This window comes from Lepidochelys kempii, chromosome 25 (genome assembly GCF_965140265.1).
Source record: "Lepidochelys kempii isolate rLepKem1 chromosome 25, rLepKem1.hap2, whole genome shotgun sequence".
In the NCBI taxonomy this organism is placed as follows: domain Eukaryota; kingdom Metazoa; phylum Chordata; order Testudines; family Cheloniidae; genus Lepidochelys; species Lepidochelys kempii.
The window spans coordinates 17,466,721-17,485,805 of NC_133280.1; the positions used below are offsets into that span (position 1 = coordinate 17,466,721).

Here is a 19,085-nt window from a genome sequence, read left to right on the forward strand (position 1 = left end):
TCTCTGGTCACGCAATCACAGACATGAAGGTCGCTATCTTAAAACAAAAAAACTTCAAATCCAGACTCCAGCGAGAAACTGCTGAATTGGAATTCATTTGCAAATTGGATACTATTAATTTAGGCTTAAATAGAGACTGGGAGTGGCTAAGTCATTATGCAGGGTAGCCTGTTTCCTCTTGTTTTTTCCTACCCCCCCCCCCCAATGTTCTGGTTTAACTTGGATTTAAACTTGAAGAGTGGTCAGTTTGGATGAGCTATTACCAGCAGGAGAGTGAGTTTGTGTGTGTATGGGGGTGGGGGGGATGTGAGAAAACCTGGATTTGTGCAGGAAATGGCCCAACTTTATTATCATGCACATTGTGTAAAGAGTTGTCACTTTGGATGGGCTATCGCCAGCAGGAGAGTGAATTTGTGTGGGGGGGTGGAGGGTGAGAAAACCTGGATTTGTGCTGGAAATGGCCCACCTGATGATCACTTTAGATAAGCTATTACCAGCAGGACAGTGGGGTGGGAGGAGGTATTGGTTCATATTCTCTCTGTATATATAAAGTCTGCTGCAGTTTCCACGATATGCATCTGATGAAGTGAGCTGTAGCTCACGAAAGCTTATGCTCTAATAAATTGGTTAGTCTCTAAGGTGCCACAAGTACTCCTTTTCTTTTTACACCATACACTGTGAGTGCTGACAGTTAAGTATAGCTGCCCTGGATACACAGCAGACCTGTATGGAATTCAGCAGCCAGTGGAGTGGTCCCTCTGTATTAAAATTAATTGGACATTTCCTCACACCTCTCCACTAGCACCTTGTACTGCATCAGAAATGTGCAACTAACTTCGGACATTGGTACAACACCATATAAGCAGTTAGCATCCCCCTTTAGAAATCGACCCTAGTGCATCAGAGAGATTCTGGGCCTATCAAGTTTTACTCAAGGTGTCAACCTTGAATCAAGGGCCCCAGCTGCCTTGGTACCGTGCTGCTCAACTTCCTGCTGGCTAGGGAAACTGTCTTTATTGCTCAAAGTTTTTGATCGTCACAAGATTTGGCTTGCTGTAGTTACGAACTTTTCCATGGTCTTCATTTGAAGGTCATGAACTTAGTTTTGGGGACAAGGTTATTCTGAATAAAACAACAGATTACACTGCCTTTGGGAAGGCTCCAACCTCCCTAGGGTATATGTGTGGGGTATGGAAAAAGAAAAAGCTAGAGTTTGTGTTATCAGGTTCAGAAGCAAGCTACTAACTGGCTAGAGTCAAGAGGTGGGTTAAAAATATCCAAAGACAACAGGGCTGCTAGCAGCAATTTTGACTTATAAACAATTTCAAGTTAAAGAGACAACAGTTGTTACCTTCATGAGCAATCAGCCAATACTGGAAATAGGCAGCTGTACAAGAAAGTACACCATGCGAACACACTTCAGAATTTGTCATCTATTATGTACATTGCAGAACACAAGTGCATTTTACCTATATACTCAACAGTTAATTTTTGGTTACTAGAATCTGGATTTCACTAGCAGCTGTGTGTGTTAAGTTTTCTATGAAGTTACAATGGAGTATATTATTTTCATTGCATTTCATATGATACTTAAGTTAATTAAACTTACTGTGATATGATTAGGTTGTAAAATACTTTGAAAATGTAAAGCTTAGTGAGCTTTCTAAGCTATCACACAGGCAGCAAAGGGTTACTTAATGGTACATTAGAAAACTGCAGGCACACAACTCCTTCATAGCATAAGGTACAGTATCAAACAATTTTGGAAATTAAAAATCATGTATGAGAGCAGCGGCAGCCGTCTGCTAGCAATATGACAGGGGATAAGCATGCTCGCCAGAGGGAAGGAGTAGGAGCTGGAAGGAATTCCAGAATAAATCCAGGAGAATTGGTTCTATAAAAAGAAAGTACCCTAAGATGGGGATGCTGGAACCAATACACAACAAAACTAACGAGTTAAGACTATGAAGTTTGGAAACAGGAATATTGGCATTTATTGCATTCCTCTTACCCTAGTTAAAGTCATACATTTAGTTAGATAAGGAAGTTGGGGGGGGGGAAGCTCTGTGTGGTTATAGAAAATAATCCAATTTATCACTGCTACTTTTTGTATATACTTACGATTGGTCCATCTCCTACACTAGTGACCAGTTTTCACACATTACTGCAGCAAGATAAGGTTTTCTAAACCTATGCTTTGTACATTACTGGCCCTAGGTCTACAATCCTACAGCTTATAGCTGAGACTTATGTTGAATTATTTTTATGATATACAAATTCTTATTTTGCTACATATACATTTAACACTGAAATCACTTACATGCCAAGACTCACAAGTTCAATCCCCACATTGATCTGTGGAATAACATAGCTTTTTAATTGTGTGGCAGTTTCAATAAAATTAAGTAAACATCACTTATGGCAGTTTCCCAAATATATGCAAGAGTGGTTGCTTAGAGTAGGGGAATACACAGAATAATAAAATTGAATTGCAGTGTTGTAGTCTTGTGGGTCCCAAGAGATGAGAGAGACAAGGTAGGTGAGATAGTATCTTTTATTGGACCAAATTCTGTTGGTGGAAGGTACAAGCTTTCGAGCTACATTAGTCTTGAAGAAGAGCTCTGAGTAACTTGAAAGTTTGTACCTTCCACCAACAGATATTGGTCCAATAAAATTAAAAGTATGTAATCAACTCGATTCTGCAGTAAAATGAGCCCTGTTGCTAAGCATCTTTATGCTAGATACTGTTACCCTGTGTTGCTCTTCTCAGATGTTTTTTCAATAGAGGACTGGAAATTAGGAAAAAAATTTTGAGTTGAGACCAACTCAGAACTTACCCCAAGTTCTTGCCCCTTCTCTCTAGAGGAATAAATACCCTATTTTCTACTTAGGAAGCTATATACATGAAAGATGAAGAGAACTGGCAGAAACCAAAGAAAAAAAAGTTCTGCTCTTTTCGTAAGAAATTTATTTATGTAGCGTTCAGGGTCCTGTACAACAGAGTAAAAACAAATACCACAAAATAAACATAACAGCTTTTAAAAATACAAACATGAAAACCAATGAGTGCATTTTAAGAAAGGCATTATCACAGAGGGAGCAGACAACAGTGGTCATCCTAAAAAACACTGAAAGAAAAACGTTTACAGGTTTTTTAAAAGTCAGTACGAACGAGGTTAGATTTTCCTTAGTGACCAAGTCACACTAAACCCCGATCGACACCCCATTGGGAGTATATAATTCTTGCAGCAAGGGCTGGAGAGAGACCAGCCTGCCAATCTACCTTATTCACACACCTACCCACCATGATCAGCTGAAGAAATGAATCATGGAGCAAGTCACCCTGCAGTAATCAGACTGCACACTACCCAACAGCATTCATTTGGATGTATTTGCAATGTCTAGGAATGATCACAAACGTTTGTGTGCCTTGGTAAATTCTTCCGTATCCCCCTATAAACGTGCTGTACAAATGAACATCATATTCCAAGCAGCTCTTTGCCAGTCTCTTCTTCAGTGTACCACCCAACTGCTTCAAATCCTACAGAACACCTTTAAACCACGGTGGCCTCTGGGCACTAGTATCAGCCAGAGAAAGTAAGAGGAAAAAACACCCTAACAGCAAATAAAAGTTGTTAGTAACATCCCACCTAAAGGGAGACACCAAATGTTTCTCAGCAGCGGTAAGGAGATGAAAATAATCCATAGGATTCATAAATCTGAGGCTGAAAGCCTGGTGCTGGCATAAGGCTCTCATGTTGCTAAACATTTAGTGCGCTCAGGTGATCACATTTTGTGCACATCAAGGTGACAACATGTTAAAAAGCACCCTCACTCATTACTGAAAGATAGGGTGTTGAAAGTCTGAGACCTCTGTTTGGGTGGGCCAATCTGAAAATATTCCAGCCATCCTCAAAGATGAAGTCAACCACAAGATCTTGTGATGTCATTAAATGAAGACAATTGAGATAACGTCTTTGAGTTCACAAATGCCACAGTATGCATCCGATGAAGTGAGCTGTAGCTCACGAAAGCTTATGCTCAAATTAATTGGTTAGTCTCTAAGGTGCCACAAGTACTCCTTGTCTTTGAGTTCGTGCTCGAGAAGTAGGTTTGTTTCTGTGTAAGCCAAGTGTCAATTGTTAGAGTAACTGCTGTATTTTTAGTTGTTTTTTAAAAACACCTAAAGCTTTTGCAGAAAGTGTTAAATACGTTTGAGTAACTAATGAGTTTTCAAAGTTTTACAAAACTTGATACACCAAAAATTTACATTTGCCCTCCATATATAAACAAAACTGTGGTACAAATAGTAGCTGTTGAACATATGTGATGAATGAATATGCTATTGTTCTTTTGTTGCTTCTTCTGGCCATGTTGATATAAAAACATTTTTTTTTCTAGAATACCAATTTAATTATGAAAGTGCTAGTGAAAGCGTCCAGCTACATGCTAAATTTATCCAAGATCTGTGAGTGTGCTACAAATTGTATATAGCATTGTCAATGTTTAGCAGCACTTGCGGAAAACATGTATCCAACTGTACACATTAATTCACTATATTACAGATATTTGCTATGCTAGAATATCAGCCTTCATGTTGCTTAAAATTGATTTAACCTTTATGTCAAATCTATATAACCTAGATGTACAGTGGTGACAGTACATCACAGTTAACTGCATGAAACTTCCTGAGTTTGAGCAAAAATATAATTGTTAATTAAGTAAACTAGAATAATTGTAAAGAAAAATCATGATGCTGTAAGGTAGGTATATAAACAGGTGCAACCACCTGCATAAACATGGGACATTCATATACAAGAAAGTTAACTTACATTAAAAAGACTAAAGTACTAGCCATGAAGATCTAGAAAAATAAAAAGTGAAGATTACAACTCCATCCTTCGACCTCTGTTTGGAAGTGAATACTCCCCTCCCAAATCAAGCCTGATAACTCTGTAGCATGGGATGCCATGTAATAGTAGGCCGCATAGTGTATCAGACTGCCCACTATTTTACAGTCACGAATCAAAGGATAATATGTACTGCAACACCCAGCTACCACAGGGTATAAGGATGGAGGCTGAACATTCCTCATTCACTGTTTTGAAACAGAAACTAAACATATTTAAATGTACGTATTAGAGAATCTTGTTTGTCGACACTTTTCCACCATCTCACCCCTAAACCACCCCCAACTATTCATGTCTACCTAGAACATTTTAAAAATGCTCGTTTATCCTTCCATCGTAGCATTGCATGTTCATCCTATACCTCTGCATTAGCTGTACTCAGAAATACAAAGGACCCTTTTAGTTTGCGTATGTAGCCATGATTAACTGAATTATTTTACTCTAGAGAAGTCTGTCATTCAGCACACTTGCAAAGTCCTCATACTATAAAATCCTTACTTGATTCTTGTTGGAATATGCATGTTACATGCAAATGACTTAATGAACAAAATTAGCTCAGTTTAACATACCAACACTAGACACAGGGTAGCTGACAGCACAGGAAAAAAAAAAAGCCATTTAAAAAAGTAACATGGTAAGTGTGCAAGAGAGTGAAGCTTTAGTTCCTTTTTGTATTCAGTTTGAGCCAAAAGGCTGAGCTCATATTTGCCTGCAGGAGAATTAGTTAATAAAGTATTTTACAATAATGTATTTGCCCTTTAACTCTAGTGACACTAGTGAAAGCTACTGCAAGAAAAGAGGTTGGAACATATTCACGCAGACTTCAAGGAAACAGAGGTAGGGAGTAAAAACCCAATTTTAAAATGAGCTTTAATTTATTTTTCCCTTAAGTGCAGTTGTCAATGTAAACAAAACATGTTAACAATTCCAGTGAGTTGCAGGACATTGCTGATACGTTCATTTTCTTCAAAAATTCTCTTTTACCATTATGCCAGTTATCGGACAGAAAGAGCAGCTTCTAAATACTTCACACTTGTTGGCTTCTTTTCAAATCTAGTTAACTAAATCACTTTTATAACCATTAAACGGAAAGCTGCATAAAAAGAGCTTAAAATTGCTTGGCTGTTAAGTTTTATATATTGGAATGTGTTGTGTGTGTGTGTGTGTATAAAGTGTACATACACAGAAGTATATTTTCTTTAAGGGTCACCACAAGTTTCCTGTTCCTCATCTTTTGCATTGCCATACATAGTTAAAACAGTTCACTGCCACTTTAAATCTTAAGCAATCATGGCATGAGAGAAAGAAATCTCAGCCAAAGGAAAAAAAAAAGCCAGTTTTCAGAAAGTATCAATATATGGAGTGTGCATTTTCATATGGGAGCAATGCAATACATTTTTGTTTTCGCAAGTTAGAAATAACCACTAAGTCATGAAAGGTTTGCTTGAAGTCATTCTCAACTATGAAATTAAAAATTTATGTGGCTCATCATAGTGTTATTCAGTTATGTCATGACTTTTGAATAAGGTGATCTATATTTGAACCATGGCCTATAACTATAAACAACAGATTAGAAACACAGATCATTTGCACAAGAGTATAGAATAAAATTATCTCAGTTTAAAAGATGCCTAGATAATCCACAAATATATTATGGATGGTCCTCCCTAACATGGGGAAAATAAAGTTTCTTCCTCCAAAACTTCTCATATCAAGGATTTATTATATTTACAGCACACTTTGGTTCTCTTAAAAAAAATAGATATTTTCTTTCTGATGAGGCATTGCATTTCATTTAATTTTTACTGGTGGATTGTCTAGAATGGTGGAACTGAACTAGTGACGTGCAGACAAAAATGTTTTTTTCCTGTTATAGCCCAAAGGATAGATATGCAGAAACCTTCTACCCACCATTTGAAAGCTGGAAGTAACTGTTTAAATAAGTGCATTTTTGTTGTTTTGAAGTGATTGTGCTCTATGTATCTATAGACATTTATATGCATGTGTATCATGTACACATAACTTTATTAATGTTGGCATTTCAGTGTAAAGTCATTTAAACTTAATTTTTCTACTTTAGACACATTACAGATATAAACCCCCGCCCAGAGAGTGAAGCTTGTCAATAAAGGTGCTATTGCAGGTCACTTTTGATCTGTATCCCTTCCCTAGACAATGCATGTGCCAAGTGGAAGGTGTGACAGAAAAATATTTTAAAAATTTCATCTCCAAAATTGAAGAGTCAGACAGTTATTAAAATAAACAATTTCTTAATCTTATTCTGATGGCCACAGTGTGACACGACATTGAAATTGTTAAATCCACACACAGAGGAAATCTCACTCAGAACAGGCACAGTCCAGTTTGATGGAGCAGATGCTCAGATTAAGGCAGTGTCCCTCACAGAAGAACACATCGGAAAAAGCTGCTTTTCTTTTGCTGGTCTGGTGTGATTTTGACTCCCTGGTTGCTGCCTTGTGGGCTATTGCCTTCCTAAAGATGCAAAGAATTTAAAAGATTTATTTATATTTAACTCGCGTGATTGCAAGATTACTTTACTTTTGAGCTGGATTCAAAACACACTGAGGTCATTGAGAATCTTTCCATTGACTTCAATGGGTTTTGGATCAGTCTCCATAGCAAGCCAAAAAACACCCCTCCACACACACACACACAAACAAAAATAATCAAAAAACAAAAAGTGAATTTTGCTAAACCGGGCTCAACCAAACATAGACCGTGCATATTCTGGACACGCCTACTGGATTCAAATGCCTACTGAGGTGAAAGCATCCACCACTTTTATATTGGTCTCATTAAAATATCTGAGTCATTAGCAAGACCCAAATATGACAGTTATATCTGCACCCACTTCTATGTCACATGGTGATCATCATCAAAAAAACCTATACAGGAATTTGTTTCAGTAAAAGTCACACAATGCTTCTTCATTAAGCTTGTTTAATAAAGAAGACCAAAATTCATGCACTCTCGTCTGTTGCCTGAAGGAATTTTTAGAAATGCAGCAGGTGAAACATGACTTGATGATAAAATTCCCAGAAGCTAGTCCCATAACTAGAACTGGTTACATGATAATATTTTGGAGAACACTGGGTCCACTACGGAACAACCTGATCTGCCTCCACCCATTTCTAATTTCTATGATTCAATGAGAATGTAAAGGTTTGTTTCCACTTACTGCGGGATCAACATGTGGCGATCGATGCATCGGCAGTCGATTTAGCGGGTTGAGTGGAGACCCGCTAAATAGACTGCAGATCACTCTTCTGTTGAGTCCTGTACTCCACCTGAACGAGAATTGCAAGGAATGTCGATGGGAGACACTCTCCCGTCGACTCAGGTAGTGTGGACCCAGTGGTAAGTAGATCTATGTATGGCAACTTCAGCTACATTATTTACATAGCTGAAGTTGCATTACTTAGATTGATCTCCCAACATAGTGTAGACAAGGCCAAAGTAAGGAATTTCATTGACTAGTTTCTTTGCTATAGCTCTCACCACAATTTCAGTAAAGCAATACAGGATTTATTAGCAACTTTAGAGAATCTCTATTTAAAAACTCTCTCTCAATTATGACTTTACGCTATAGGAATTAGCCATCTGTTTGTATTCAAAAAGCACAAAGTTGATTGGAGGACTGACAGAAAGTTTCTGTCATCACCAATGTGCCTAAGTGGAACAGACCACAAAAAAAAAAAAAAAATCTAATCAATTTAATACTGTAGTGGGATTTAAAAAAAAACAAAAAACAAAAACAAAAAACAACACAAGTGGCTTGGACTCAGTAACAGTTACTCACCAATTTCTTGTCCATTTTTGCTTTGATATCTCTTGCAAGAGTGAAAAATGCCTAAAGTAAGAGCATATTTAAAACTTGTGTTTTATTAGCAACCTATACATGTGGAAGTTTGTTTAATAAAAGTTGCTTTCTTAACTCCAAAAACAAGAAGTACTGATGAATATCAACCTTTCAGCCAGAAGTATTTGTGACCTACCACTTGGAAACCTTTAACAGTTTAAAAAGAGACTCTTAATTTCAGAGAGAAAGTCTCTCTCTCCAGGATCACTGATGTTGATCCACATATCTAGATAACAGAACTTTGGTTTGATGTGCAAGAGTCACTGAAAGTTACAACAAGCTGACTTAGTGCAGATTACTATGTGAAAGGATATACCAGGTCATGTCGGACACCACCTCAAGTCAATCCATCAGTGGCCAAAGAATCTGCAGCAGGATGCCAGAGACACCCAACCTTGGCACTTTTGGAGGGCACAGTGAGAGATTTTACACACACGCAGCGGAGAGGGCTTCATACCATAACCATTCATCAGGATGGACAGAAGGAATGTTCGTAGTAAGCAGAGAATTACAGTAAATACAGATAAGACTGTACAAAATTATTTTAAGTTAATTTACATAGTGGAACGTGCTCTTTGCAAAATACTTCCATTAGACCGTCTAAATTAGCTAAAAACCCATTGCCAATAACTGATAGGATTTAACAGCATATAGTCAAAATAGATACTCTTATTGCTTTTATGTACAAATCTAAATAAAATAGTCTGTACTAGAAGAAAAAAATGTCAGTACTCACATTCTCTATGTTAATATTCGCTTTTGCACTGGTCTCCATGAATTTAATTCCAAAACCAATAGCTAGCTGAACAGAATAAATAAAGATTTCTCATATCAGATATAAGCCCTGAATAAGAATTCATTCTCACTGTGCAGGACCTGCCAGGATACTGAACAGAGAACTTTGCAAAGTGGCAGCATTAAATTGAAATTCAGATACCACAGAATCTTTTAAAAGTTAAAAAAAAAATTCTCTTTACCCAAATTGGTTTTTTAGTATCCTAGTTACATTACACACTGATTTAACTTGCAGTCTTTTTTAAAAAGAAAAATTAAAAGCATTGTATTTAAAGGTAAAAATATGCATATTTTTGCAAAGCACTCATGACAATCCCAACAAGATACCTACACAAAGAGATATCCAAAAATATCAAATCTTGCCTGAGAAACCCAAATTAGAACAACAAAACAGCAAGAATAGGTGATGATGAGAATGAAGTTTCTTACAAATTATAAAACTAAGTGCCTGCAAGCTGTTCTGCTCTGGTGGATCCCTGTACCCTTATGGACCTCTCTTGTCATTTATGAGGAATTAGCAGGATTGCATCTTCCAGCTTTAGGTGTCAATATGCCCTATTCCACTAGCCTTCAGGGAAAAGCAGGCCTTCCAAAGCATGTAAATTTTCTTCCTTTTGCTCAAAAAGTTTGTCATTACACACCTAGGAACTTGTCCCAATGGTTGGGGAATAAGACTTTGTTATATAGGATCATCTCCTCCCCCTCATATATTTGACAATATGGAAGGGTGGAGGAGAATTTCAAAAAGGAAGAGAATGTGTGGTATGTTCTTGCATTATAATTTAAAAATACATTTTAAGTGTGTCAAAAAGGTGTCTAGAGAACATGGATAGGTGCATTTTTGTATTTAAAGGTCTAATTAAAAATAAATGAATTTAAGCAATAAGACTTTTAGGACACAGCCTAATGTGCCACAATGGAACATTTTAGAGAAAGGGTGACAACTCTCGGTTTCGAAAAAAGTTATTACCTGTATTCCTAAATAAAATACACACCAGCTGATGAGTTTCCTGAAGTATTGCAGAATTGTTAAAATTTTAACTCTTGCAATAAAGATCAATGATACACAATACAATGCTGTTCTCACTGTGACAATTTGGGGGATACGTCTGTGTCAAATTATGAATTCAGTTTTGTGAATTTTGTGAGGTATTGTTTCATGATTTCTGTGTGTATATAAAGTCTGCTGCAGTTTCCACGGTAAACATCTGATGAAGTGAGCTGTAGCTCACGAAAGCTCATGCTCAAATAAATTGGTTAGTCTCTAAGGTGCCACAAGTCCTCCTTTTAGTTTTGTGAATGTCATTTAGCATTGTAAACAGTAGATTAGAGTATCCATTTCACAGCAGAGGCTGGACATGTAATGGACAGACTGTCTGAAAAGCTGTGACAGATCAACCAAAGACCATCAACATTGAACGACTCTTCCCTACTGGAACAATGGCTTTTCTACGAACAGATCAACTGACTTTGGACCCTGGAATTTCCTCAGAGGAAACACATGGTCAACAAGAGGGACTGCGAGTACGTGTAGACTTTAATTGCTGGGTGTAACTGCAGCTTGAGCAGACATACCCAATCTAGCTAGCTTGGGTCCTGAAACAGTCAAGCTGTGAAAGCACAAGCTTCAGTGTGGGCTAGCCCCACAAGTAATTACCCAGGATTTCAGGTGGGTTTCTATAGCCTGCACTGTTGCTTGTATAGCCACAGCTTTCCTGTTCTGAGATTGGAGCCAGTGAGATTAAAGTTAGTTCAGGTATATCTTTTTGAACTGCAATCACACCCAGTGATCGCAACATAGACATACCCCAAGCCTGTTTTAAAAAGGGGTGCTTCTAAACAGGGGAGACCATTACACTGCCAGTTGCAAGATGACCAGGCCAAGAAGGCTGGATAGGCTGTCTGGTTTAAGGACTAATACCAAACCCAAGACTCACAGGGTCAGTGAGGTCAGACTAGGGGGATTGCATTCAGGAGTTTGTTGTTCTCCATAGATCTGTAACTCACGTGTAAGGGTTTGTGATTAAGAAACTTCTGTGCTAAGTCTATTCCTTGCTTTACTGCCATGTTCTCCTTGAAGGACTTAAGAAACCAGAGTTCCTACAGGGAGGTGAACTCTGGGAGGAATATGTATAAACAACCAGGGGCTGAGGAGTTCTGTAGCACCAGTTCCAGCATCTAAGGTGTCCAGAATGTGGGTCTCACTGCCCAGGAAGGATGTGAGACACTAGGTCTCCAACTGGGACTGTGCCTGAGAGACCCAGAGCTCAGAACTGGTCACTGTCCATACCAAAGGGGCTTAGAAGAACATGGGATTCAATCACAACAGACTACTGTCTATCCAGAGAGCGGAACTGGGGCACTCACCTTCTCCCCTTGCTCTCTAGAAACTTGTCTTTTGTCGTTCACATCACATTTGTTTCCAAGAATCATCTTTTCGACATCTGGGGATGCATGCTAAGATGAAAATGGGCAGAAAATTTACAGAGACCTAGGATTTTGTTATTTTACATAATTTTTGGTGATCCTAGAGAAAAGCTTCTTAACTGCACATTGTAAGATTAACAAATTTTCTGAATTCTAAGTACTGAGTTAACTCTAGAAGTGCTCAATAAATGCAGAATGCCATCAACAAGATGAAATAGTTGTTGTGCTGAATGCATTGACAACTTTGATGCTGAACATTTTCCAGGGATTTACGGCTCCAGCTAGGACAATACCTCATAGCTGCAGTATACTGGTGCCACTCAATGCCCTGAAAGTGCTTTGTTTAGAAATAATTAGAATGCTGTCAGGGTAGAAAGAGTCAACTATTGGATTTCGTAATTGCAGGGAAGACTCCAGTTCATGCAGTCTGCTCTTACATGTGGGCATACTGAATTACTACTGACTAATAATTCCAGAAGATATTACCAATTTGAAGCTTCTTGCGAACACAGATTCTCCAACCCACTCCACACAAAAAAAAAATTATTTTAATATACACAATTTAGTGACAAATTTAACAGTTCTGAACCATTCTGATTTTAACTACTTTTCTAAAGTTTGAATAGGGACAGTATACTTAATATTAAAGATTTCTGTAAATAAAGTGGGAAGTTACCTCTTCAATATTCCTGACCCAATTCCGAATGTTTTCAAAAGATTTCTCATTGGTTATGTCATATACCAACATGATGCCCTAAAGATAAAAAACAAAACGACAAAAAACAAACCATGGCAACTTAATTTCAACTAACAATTGTTTCTGTAAGGATTACATACATGTCCAAGACAGAAAGAAAAATAAATTCTGAAATGCTAGAATTTAAAAACAAAAAAACACCAACAAAACCACAAAAAAACCACATCAACCTTTGATACGAAGCCACTTGCACAGAGAAGCAACTGCTGAAAGGAAACAAAAAACCAAACAGCATTCTAGTATGTAGTTTGGGTTAAATTTATTATGTATCATTAGAGTACAAGAATCTTTGAGCTGTACTGCAACCAATGTCCTAGCAAGCCACACATGTTATTGGTTTATCTGCCACCAACATGCACATGCAAGTCACACTGGAAGTCTGACTTTGTGGGAATCCCAGACCAGCTGTTGCTGCTGCAGCATAATTTGAACATAGAGATGGGAACACTGGTCTTATCAAATACCTTGCCAAGCAGAGTTCAAGTTCTGAGCTCATTATAGTTATAAATGATTATGCTTCATAGTAAAACTTGAATGGTTTCACTTTCTGCAGAACATTATAAATAGATTTAAAATGAAAAAAATTTCAGCTACATCATGCCTACCATTGCTCCTCTGTAATATGCAGTTGTGATGGTTCTAAACCGTTCCTGCCCAGCTGTGTCCCTAAAATAATTAAGCAAACCCAATTAGTACATGCAAACTACTTGAACACATTCTGAAATTAAGATCACTAGAGAGAGTTTCATTAAACATTACAGGGACATTCTTTAAACACACCAAAACTACAGCTTTATCTTCACAGATTCCAAGGCCAGAAGGAACCATTATGATCTAGTCTGACCTCCTGAATAATACAGGCCAGGGAACTTTCCCAAAATAATTCCTCAAGCAGATCTTTTGGAAAAATATCCAATCTTGATTTTAAAATGATCAGTGGTGAAGACTCCACCACAACCCTTGGTAAATTGTTCCAATGGTTAATTACTCTCTGCAAAAAATTTATGGCTTATTTCCAGTCTGAATTTGTCTAGCTTCAACTTCTAGCCATCGGATTGTGTTATACCTTTCTCTGCAATATTGAAGAGCCCATTATTAAACATTTGTTCATTATGTAGAAACTTACAGACTGTAATCAAGAAACCCCTTAACCTTCTCTTTGTTAAGCTAAATAGACCCACCTCCTTGAGTCTATCACTAAAAAGGCAAGTTCTCTAAACTTTTAATCACTCTCATGGCTGGTCTCTGAACTCTCTTCAGTTCTGATGCCAACAATTCAAGAAGGATGTTGATAAATTGAACACAGTATTTCAGCAACAGTTGCACCAGTGCCAAAGACAGAGATAAAATAACCTCTCTACTCCTATTTGAGAGTCCTGGATTAATGGAATGATCTTGGATTGGAGGAAGGTTTCAAGTGGGGTTCCACAAGGATCTATTCTGGGTCCAATGCAGTTTAACATCTTTATTAAAGACCTGGATGTAGGTATAGAAAGCATAGTGATCAAGTCTGCAGAAGACACAAAGCTAGGGGGAGTTGCCAATACTTTGGAGGATAGAGCCAAAAATTCAGAGGGATCTTGATAAACTGGAGAACTGGGCTATAGACAACAAAATGAAATTTAAAGACAAACGCAAGGTGCTACACTTCGGGAAGAAAAACCCTACACACAAATACAGAATGGGGGAAAACTGGCTTGACTGCAGCATGGCTGCAAAGGATCTGGGAGTTGTGGTGGATCACAACCTCAACATGAGTCAGCAATGCGATGCTATTGCAGAAAAAGCAAATGCAAACTGAAGGACCTGGGTAGGTTTAGTTTGTGAGAGATTGCGGGGGGGGAGATCTGATAGTGGTCTTCAGATACTTGAAAGGCTGTCACAAAAAGATGGAAAAATTGTTCTCTTTTGTCACAGAGGGCAAGACAAGAGGCAATGGGATCAAACCACAGCATAGCAGATTTAGATTAAATTTCAGGAAAAGCTTCCTAACTGTAAGAACAGTAAGACACTGGAAAAAACTGCTTCAGGAAGTTGTGGAAGCTTCTTCACTGGAGGTTTTCCAAAGGAGGCTGGATAGCCATCTGTCTTGGATGGTTTAGACCCAAGAAATCTTGCATCTTGGCAGGGGGGTTAGATTAGATGACCCCTGTAGTCCCTTCTGACCTCTATGTTCCCTTTGTTTATTCATCCCAAGATGGCATTAGCTCTTTTGGCCACAGCATCACACGAGCTCCTAGTGTTCAGATGATTATCCACCATAACCCCCAAATCCTTTTCAGAGTCAATGCATCCCTGGATAGAGTCTGGCCTACATTTTTTGTTCCTAAATGTATATATTTACATGTAGCCATGTTAAAATGCATATTTGCTTACACGCAGTTTACCAGGCATCTCTAAATCGTTATTTACCACTCTCCCAGTTTTTGTGTCACCTACAATCTTTCAGTGTTTATGTTTTTCCTTCGGGTCACTGATAAAAATGTTAAATAGCATAGGGCCTGTCATAAATATAAAGGGAAGGGTAAACCCCTTTGAAATCCCTCCTAGCCAGGGGAAAGCTCCTCTCACCTGTACAGGGTTAAGAAGCTAAAGGTAACCTTGCTGGCACCTGACCAAAATGACCAATGAGGAGACAAGATACTTTCAAAAGCTGGGAGGAGGGAGAGAAACAAAGGGTCTGTGTGTCTGTCTATATTCTGTCTTTGCCGGGGATAGACCAGGAATGGAGTCTTAGAACTTTTAGTAAGTAATCTAGCTAGGTACGTGTTAGATTATGATTTCTTTAAATGGCCGAGAAAAGAACTGTGCTGAATAGAATAACTATTTCTGTCTGTGTATCTTTTTTGTAACTTAAGGTTTTGCCTAGAGGGGTTCTCTATGTTTTGAATCTAATTACCCTGTAAGGTTATCTACCATCCTGATTTTACAGGGGGAATTTCTTTATTTCTATTTACTTCTATTTTTATTAAAAGTCTTCTTGTAAGAAAACTGAATGCTTTTTCATTGTTCTCAGATCCAAGGGTTTGGGTCTGTGGTCACCTATGCAAATTGGTGAGGCTTTTTATCCAACATTTCCCAGGAAAGGGGGGGTGCAAGTGTTGGGAGGATTGTTCATTGTTCTTAAGGTCCAAGGGTCTGGGTCTGTAGTCACCTAGACAAATTGGTGAGGCTTTTTACCAAACCTTGTCCAGGAAGTGGGGTGCAAGGTTTTGGGAAGTATTTTGGGGGGAAAGACGTGTCCAAACAGCTCTTCCCCAGTAACGAGTATTAGTTTGGTGGTGGTAGCGGCCAATCCAAGGACAAAAGGTGGAATATTTTGTACCTTGGGGAAGTTTGACCTAAGCTGGTAAAGATAAGCATAGGAGGTTTTTCATGCAGGTCCCCACATCTGTACCCTAGAGTTCAGAGTGGGGGAGGAACCTTGACAGGGCCAAGAATTGATCCATAAGAACAGCCATACTGGGTCAGATCAATGGTCCATCTAACCCAGTATCCTGTCTTGACAGTGGCCAATGCCAGGTGCTTCAGAGAGAATGAACAGAACAGGTCATCATCAAGCGATCCACCCTCTGTCGCCCATTCCCAGCTTCTGGCAAACAGAAACTAGGGACACTTCAGCGCATGGTTTTGCATCTCTGCCCATCCTGGCTAATAGCCATTGATAGACCTATCCTCTATGAACTAGTTCTTTTTGAACCCTGTTAATCCTGGTCTTCACAACATTCTCTGGCAAACAGTTCCACAGGTTGACTGTGTGTTGTGTGAAGAAATACTTCCTTTTGTTGCTGCCTATTAATTTCATTTGCTGACCCCTAGTTCTAGTGTTATCCAGGCAAGACTCCACTGTTTCCAGTGAAAGCATACTCGCTCAATGATTTTCCCATTTACAATTACATTTTCAAGATCTATCACTTAGTCAGTTTTTATTCCATTTAATGGATGCCATGTTAAACTTTATATTGTTTAGTTTTTGGTTGTTGTTTTTTTTTAAGCAAAATCTCATGTGGTACTAAATCAAACACCTTTACAGAAGTCTATTAAATCAACTTTATTACCTTTATCTACCAAACTTGAAATCTCATAGAAAAAGATATCAAGTTAGTTTGATAGGATTTATTTTCCATAAACCCCATCTTCAATAAACTCAGATACTATAATTTCCCAAAAACCAGGATTAGGGCAAAAATCCTATTGATAATATCACCACTCAGTATGCAAATTGTGAAGCAGAGAGATACTTGGCATAAGCTAAACATTTTATCTTAATTCATATAGCTTTAAAAGTAAATGCTTACCATATCTGCAGTTTAATTCTCTTGCCATCTAGCTCTATGGTTCTAATCTTAAAGTCAATACCTGGGGAAAAAACCTACATTAATTAAGATTTCCAGTAAAGATCAAGTTAACACTTTTTCCCCTTTAATTTTCCAAAACAAAGGCACCCATTCCATTTAGTTAATAGATTAGATACAAAGTGAATTCTGAATGTCCATGGAGTTCTTAACAACATTTAGCTCATTCTGAACAAAGACATTCAGAAAGCCCCTGTTGAAAGCAGACCTGGTGTAAACCAGCAGGGAAACTGTAACACTGTTACTCCAAATAAATAATATCCCTTTAAGTACAGTCACATTCAAAGCCTAACCTACTGTAGCTGTAGCTGAACCACAATGTACAGTTCAATCTAACTTCAGAAAAGCTGTATCAAGGTCAACAGAGCATTATGCCACACGGTGTCGCTGGAAGTATCATATAATTACTATTTATTAGATTTCTCTTTTCTCAATTCTAATAGATTATTAGAAAATTTATTTTAGCTGTGGGGTAGTCTTTTCCTACTAAGACAATATGTCAAAAACTGGCATCTGTAATAATAAAAATTAACACTTTAAAAATAGTCTTATTTTAGTATGACTAGAAGATAAGTCAGATTTCAGAGCAAAATGGTTTATATTTTTAATTCCATATGTAATTCTACAGAGGTTTGTTTATATACTATCATCAGTTAAGATCACATTACTCCCCCCATTTACTAGTGTATGAAACCTCAACTGCTATGCAAAAAGAAAAAGTACAGAAGTACACTATCTAGCTAAGGACCTGTCTGCACACAAACTGCAACTGAAATAACTAAGGCATAGTCTACATTAGAATAAGTTTACTGGTACAGCTATACCAGCAAATCCTCCTACTACAGACACAGCTTATATTGGCAGAAAAATGTTTTTACTGGTGTAGCTTATACCAGTTCTCCAACCATAATAAGCTATACTGGTAAAAGCACTTTTATGCTGGTATATCTTTACCTACAGTAGGGCTTTTTTGGGTAGTGTAAATGTTGCAAAAAACCCACTAGCAAAAGAGTGCAGTGTAGACTGGGTCGGAGTTGGCAGTTACTTCGGTGCACATCAGCTTGGAGACTCTTATTGCGGACTGAGCGTGTCCTATTTAGATTTAATTTACCGTGGCAAACAACAATACATCATAAAAAAAAAAGGGGTACCTTAGAGACTAACCAATTTATCTGAGCATGAGCCTTCGTGAGCTACAGCTCACTTCATCGGATGCACACCCGTGGAAGTGAGCTGTAGCTCACGAAAGCTCATGCTCAAATAAATTGGTTAGTCTCTAAGGTGCCACAAGTCCTCCTTTTCTTTTTGCGAAGACAGACTAACACGGCTGCTACTCGGAAACAATACATCGTAGTGTCAATACAAAGCCTTCCGTTTCGGACCATTCCCCTCACCCCCGTGCAGCCCACTCCTGACGGCCCCTGCCCCACCCCGCACACGACAGCTCGGGCTCTACCGGCTACGCCTATCCGTAAGCGGGCACACGTCACAGACAGGCACACGGATCTCCCCCGCCAGACCCGAACACGCAGCGACCCTGTCCCCCCTTCTCCTGCCGCCACACGGGCCGCCCTGCCCTAGCAACACGCGCCCCCCGTCTCGCTCGCCCTTTGCGTCCCCGAGGGGCGGCGGCTGAGGGGGCAGCGCTCACCGATGGTGGAGATGAAGGTGGCGTTGAACGCATCCTCGGAGAAGCGGAAGAGCGCGCAGGTCTTGCCCACGCCCGAGTCCCCGATCAGCAACAGCTTGAAGAGGTAATCGTAGGTCTTCGCCATGTTCCACCGGGCTGGGCCCCGCCCCTCCGGAAGCATCCGCCTCTCGCGCAGCTTCACAGGGTGAGACTACTGCCCCTCACACCCGCTGCCTGCTCTTATTGGCTAGTTGAGGCATGCGTCACCTCACATCCCACCCTGCCGGTTCCCGAGCAGGAAGAGCAGAGAGCCAAAGTCCCATTGGTGGGG

At 39.0% G+C, this 19,085-nt stretch overlaps 1 protein-coding gene across 3 annotated transcripts; it reads right to left on the reverse strand.

The window, feature by feature from the left end:
* Positions 1-2,795: 2,795 nt before the first annotated feature.
* RAB8A (RAB8A, member RAS oncogene family) lies at positions 2,796-18,959 on the reverse strand. Of its 3 annotated transcripts, XM_073324457.1 has the most exons (8): positions 18,776-18,959; positions 17,068-17,128; positions 13,375-13,435; positions 12,689-12,766; positions 11,953-12,042; positions 9,527-9,592; positions 8,731-8,781; positions 2,796-7,403 (listed from the first exon to the last, which is right to left on the reverse strand). In XM_073324457.1, exons 1-8 carry the CDS (start codon positions 18,933-18,935, stop codon positions 7,311-7,313), a joined length of 660 nt encoding a protein of 219 aa, XP_073180558.1. In that variant the 5' UTR covers positions 18,936-18,959; the 3' UTR covers positions 2,796-7,310. The 3 variants fall into 3 exon arrangements, with proteins under 3 accessions (XP_073180558.1, XP_073180560.1, XP_073180559.1); XM_073324459.1 differs by lacking the exon at positions 11,953-12,042; XM_073324458.1 differs by lacking the exon at positions 9,527-9,592.
* Positions 18,960-19,085: the final 126 nt, after the last annotated feature.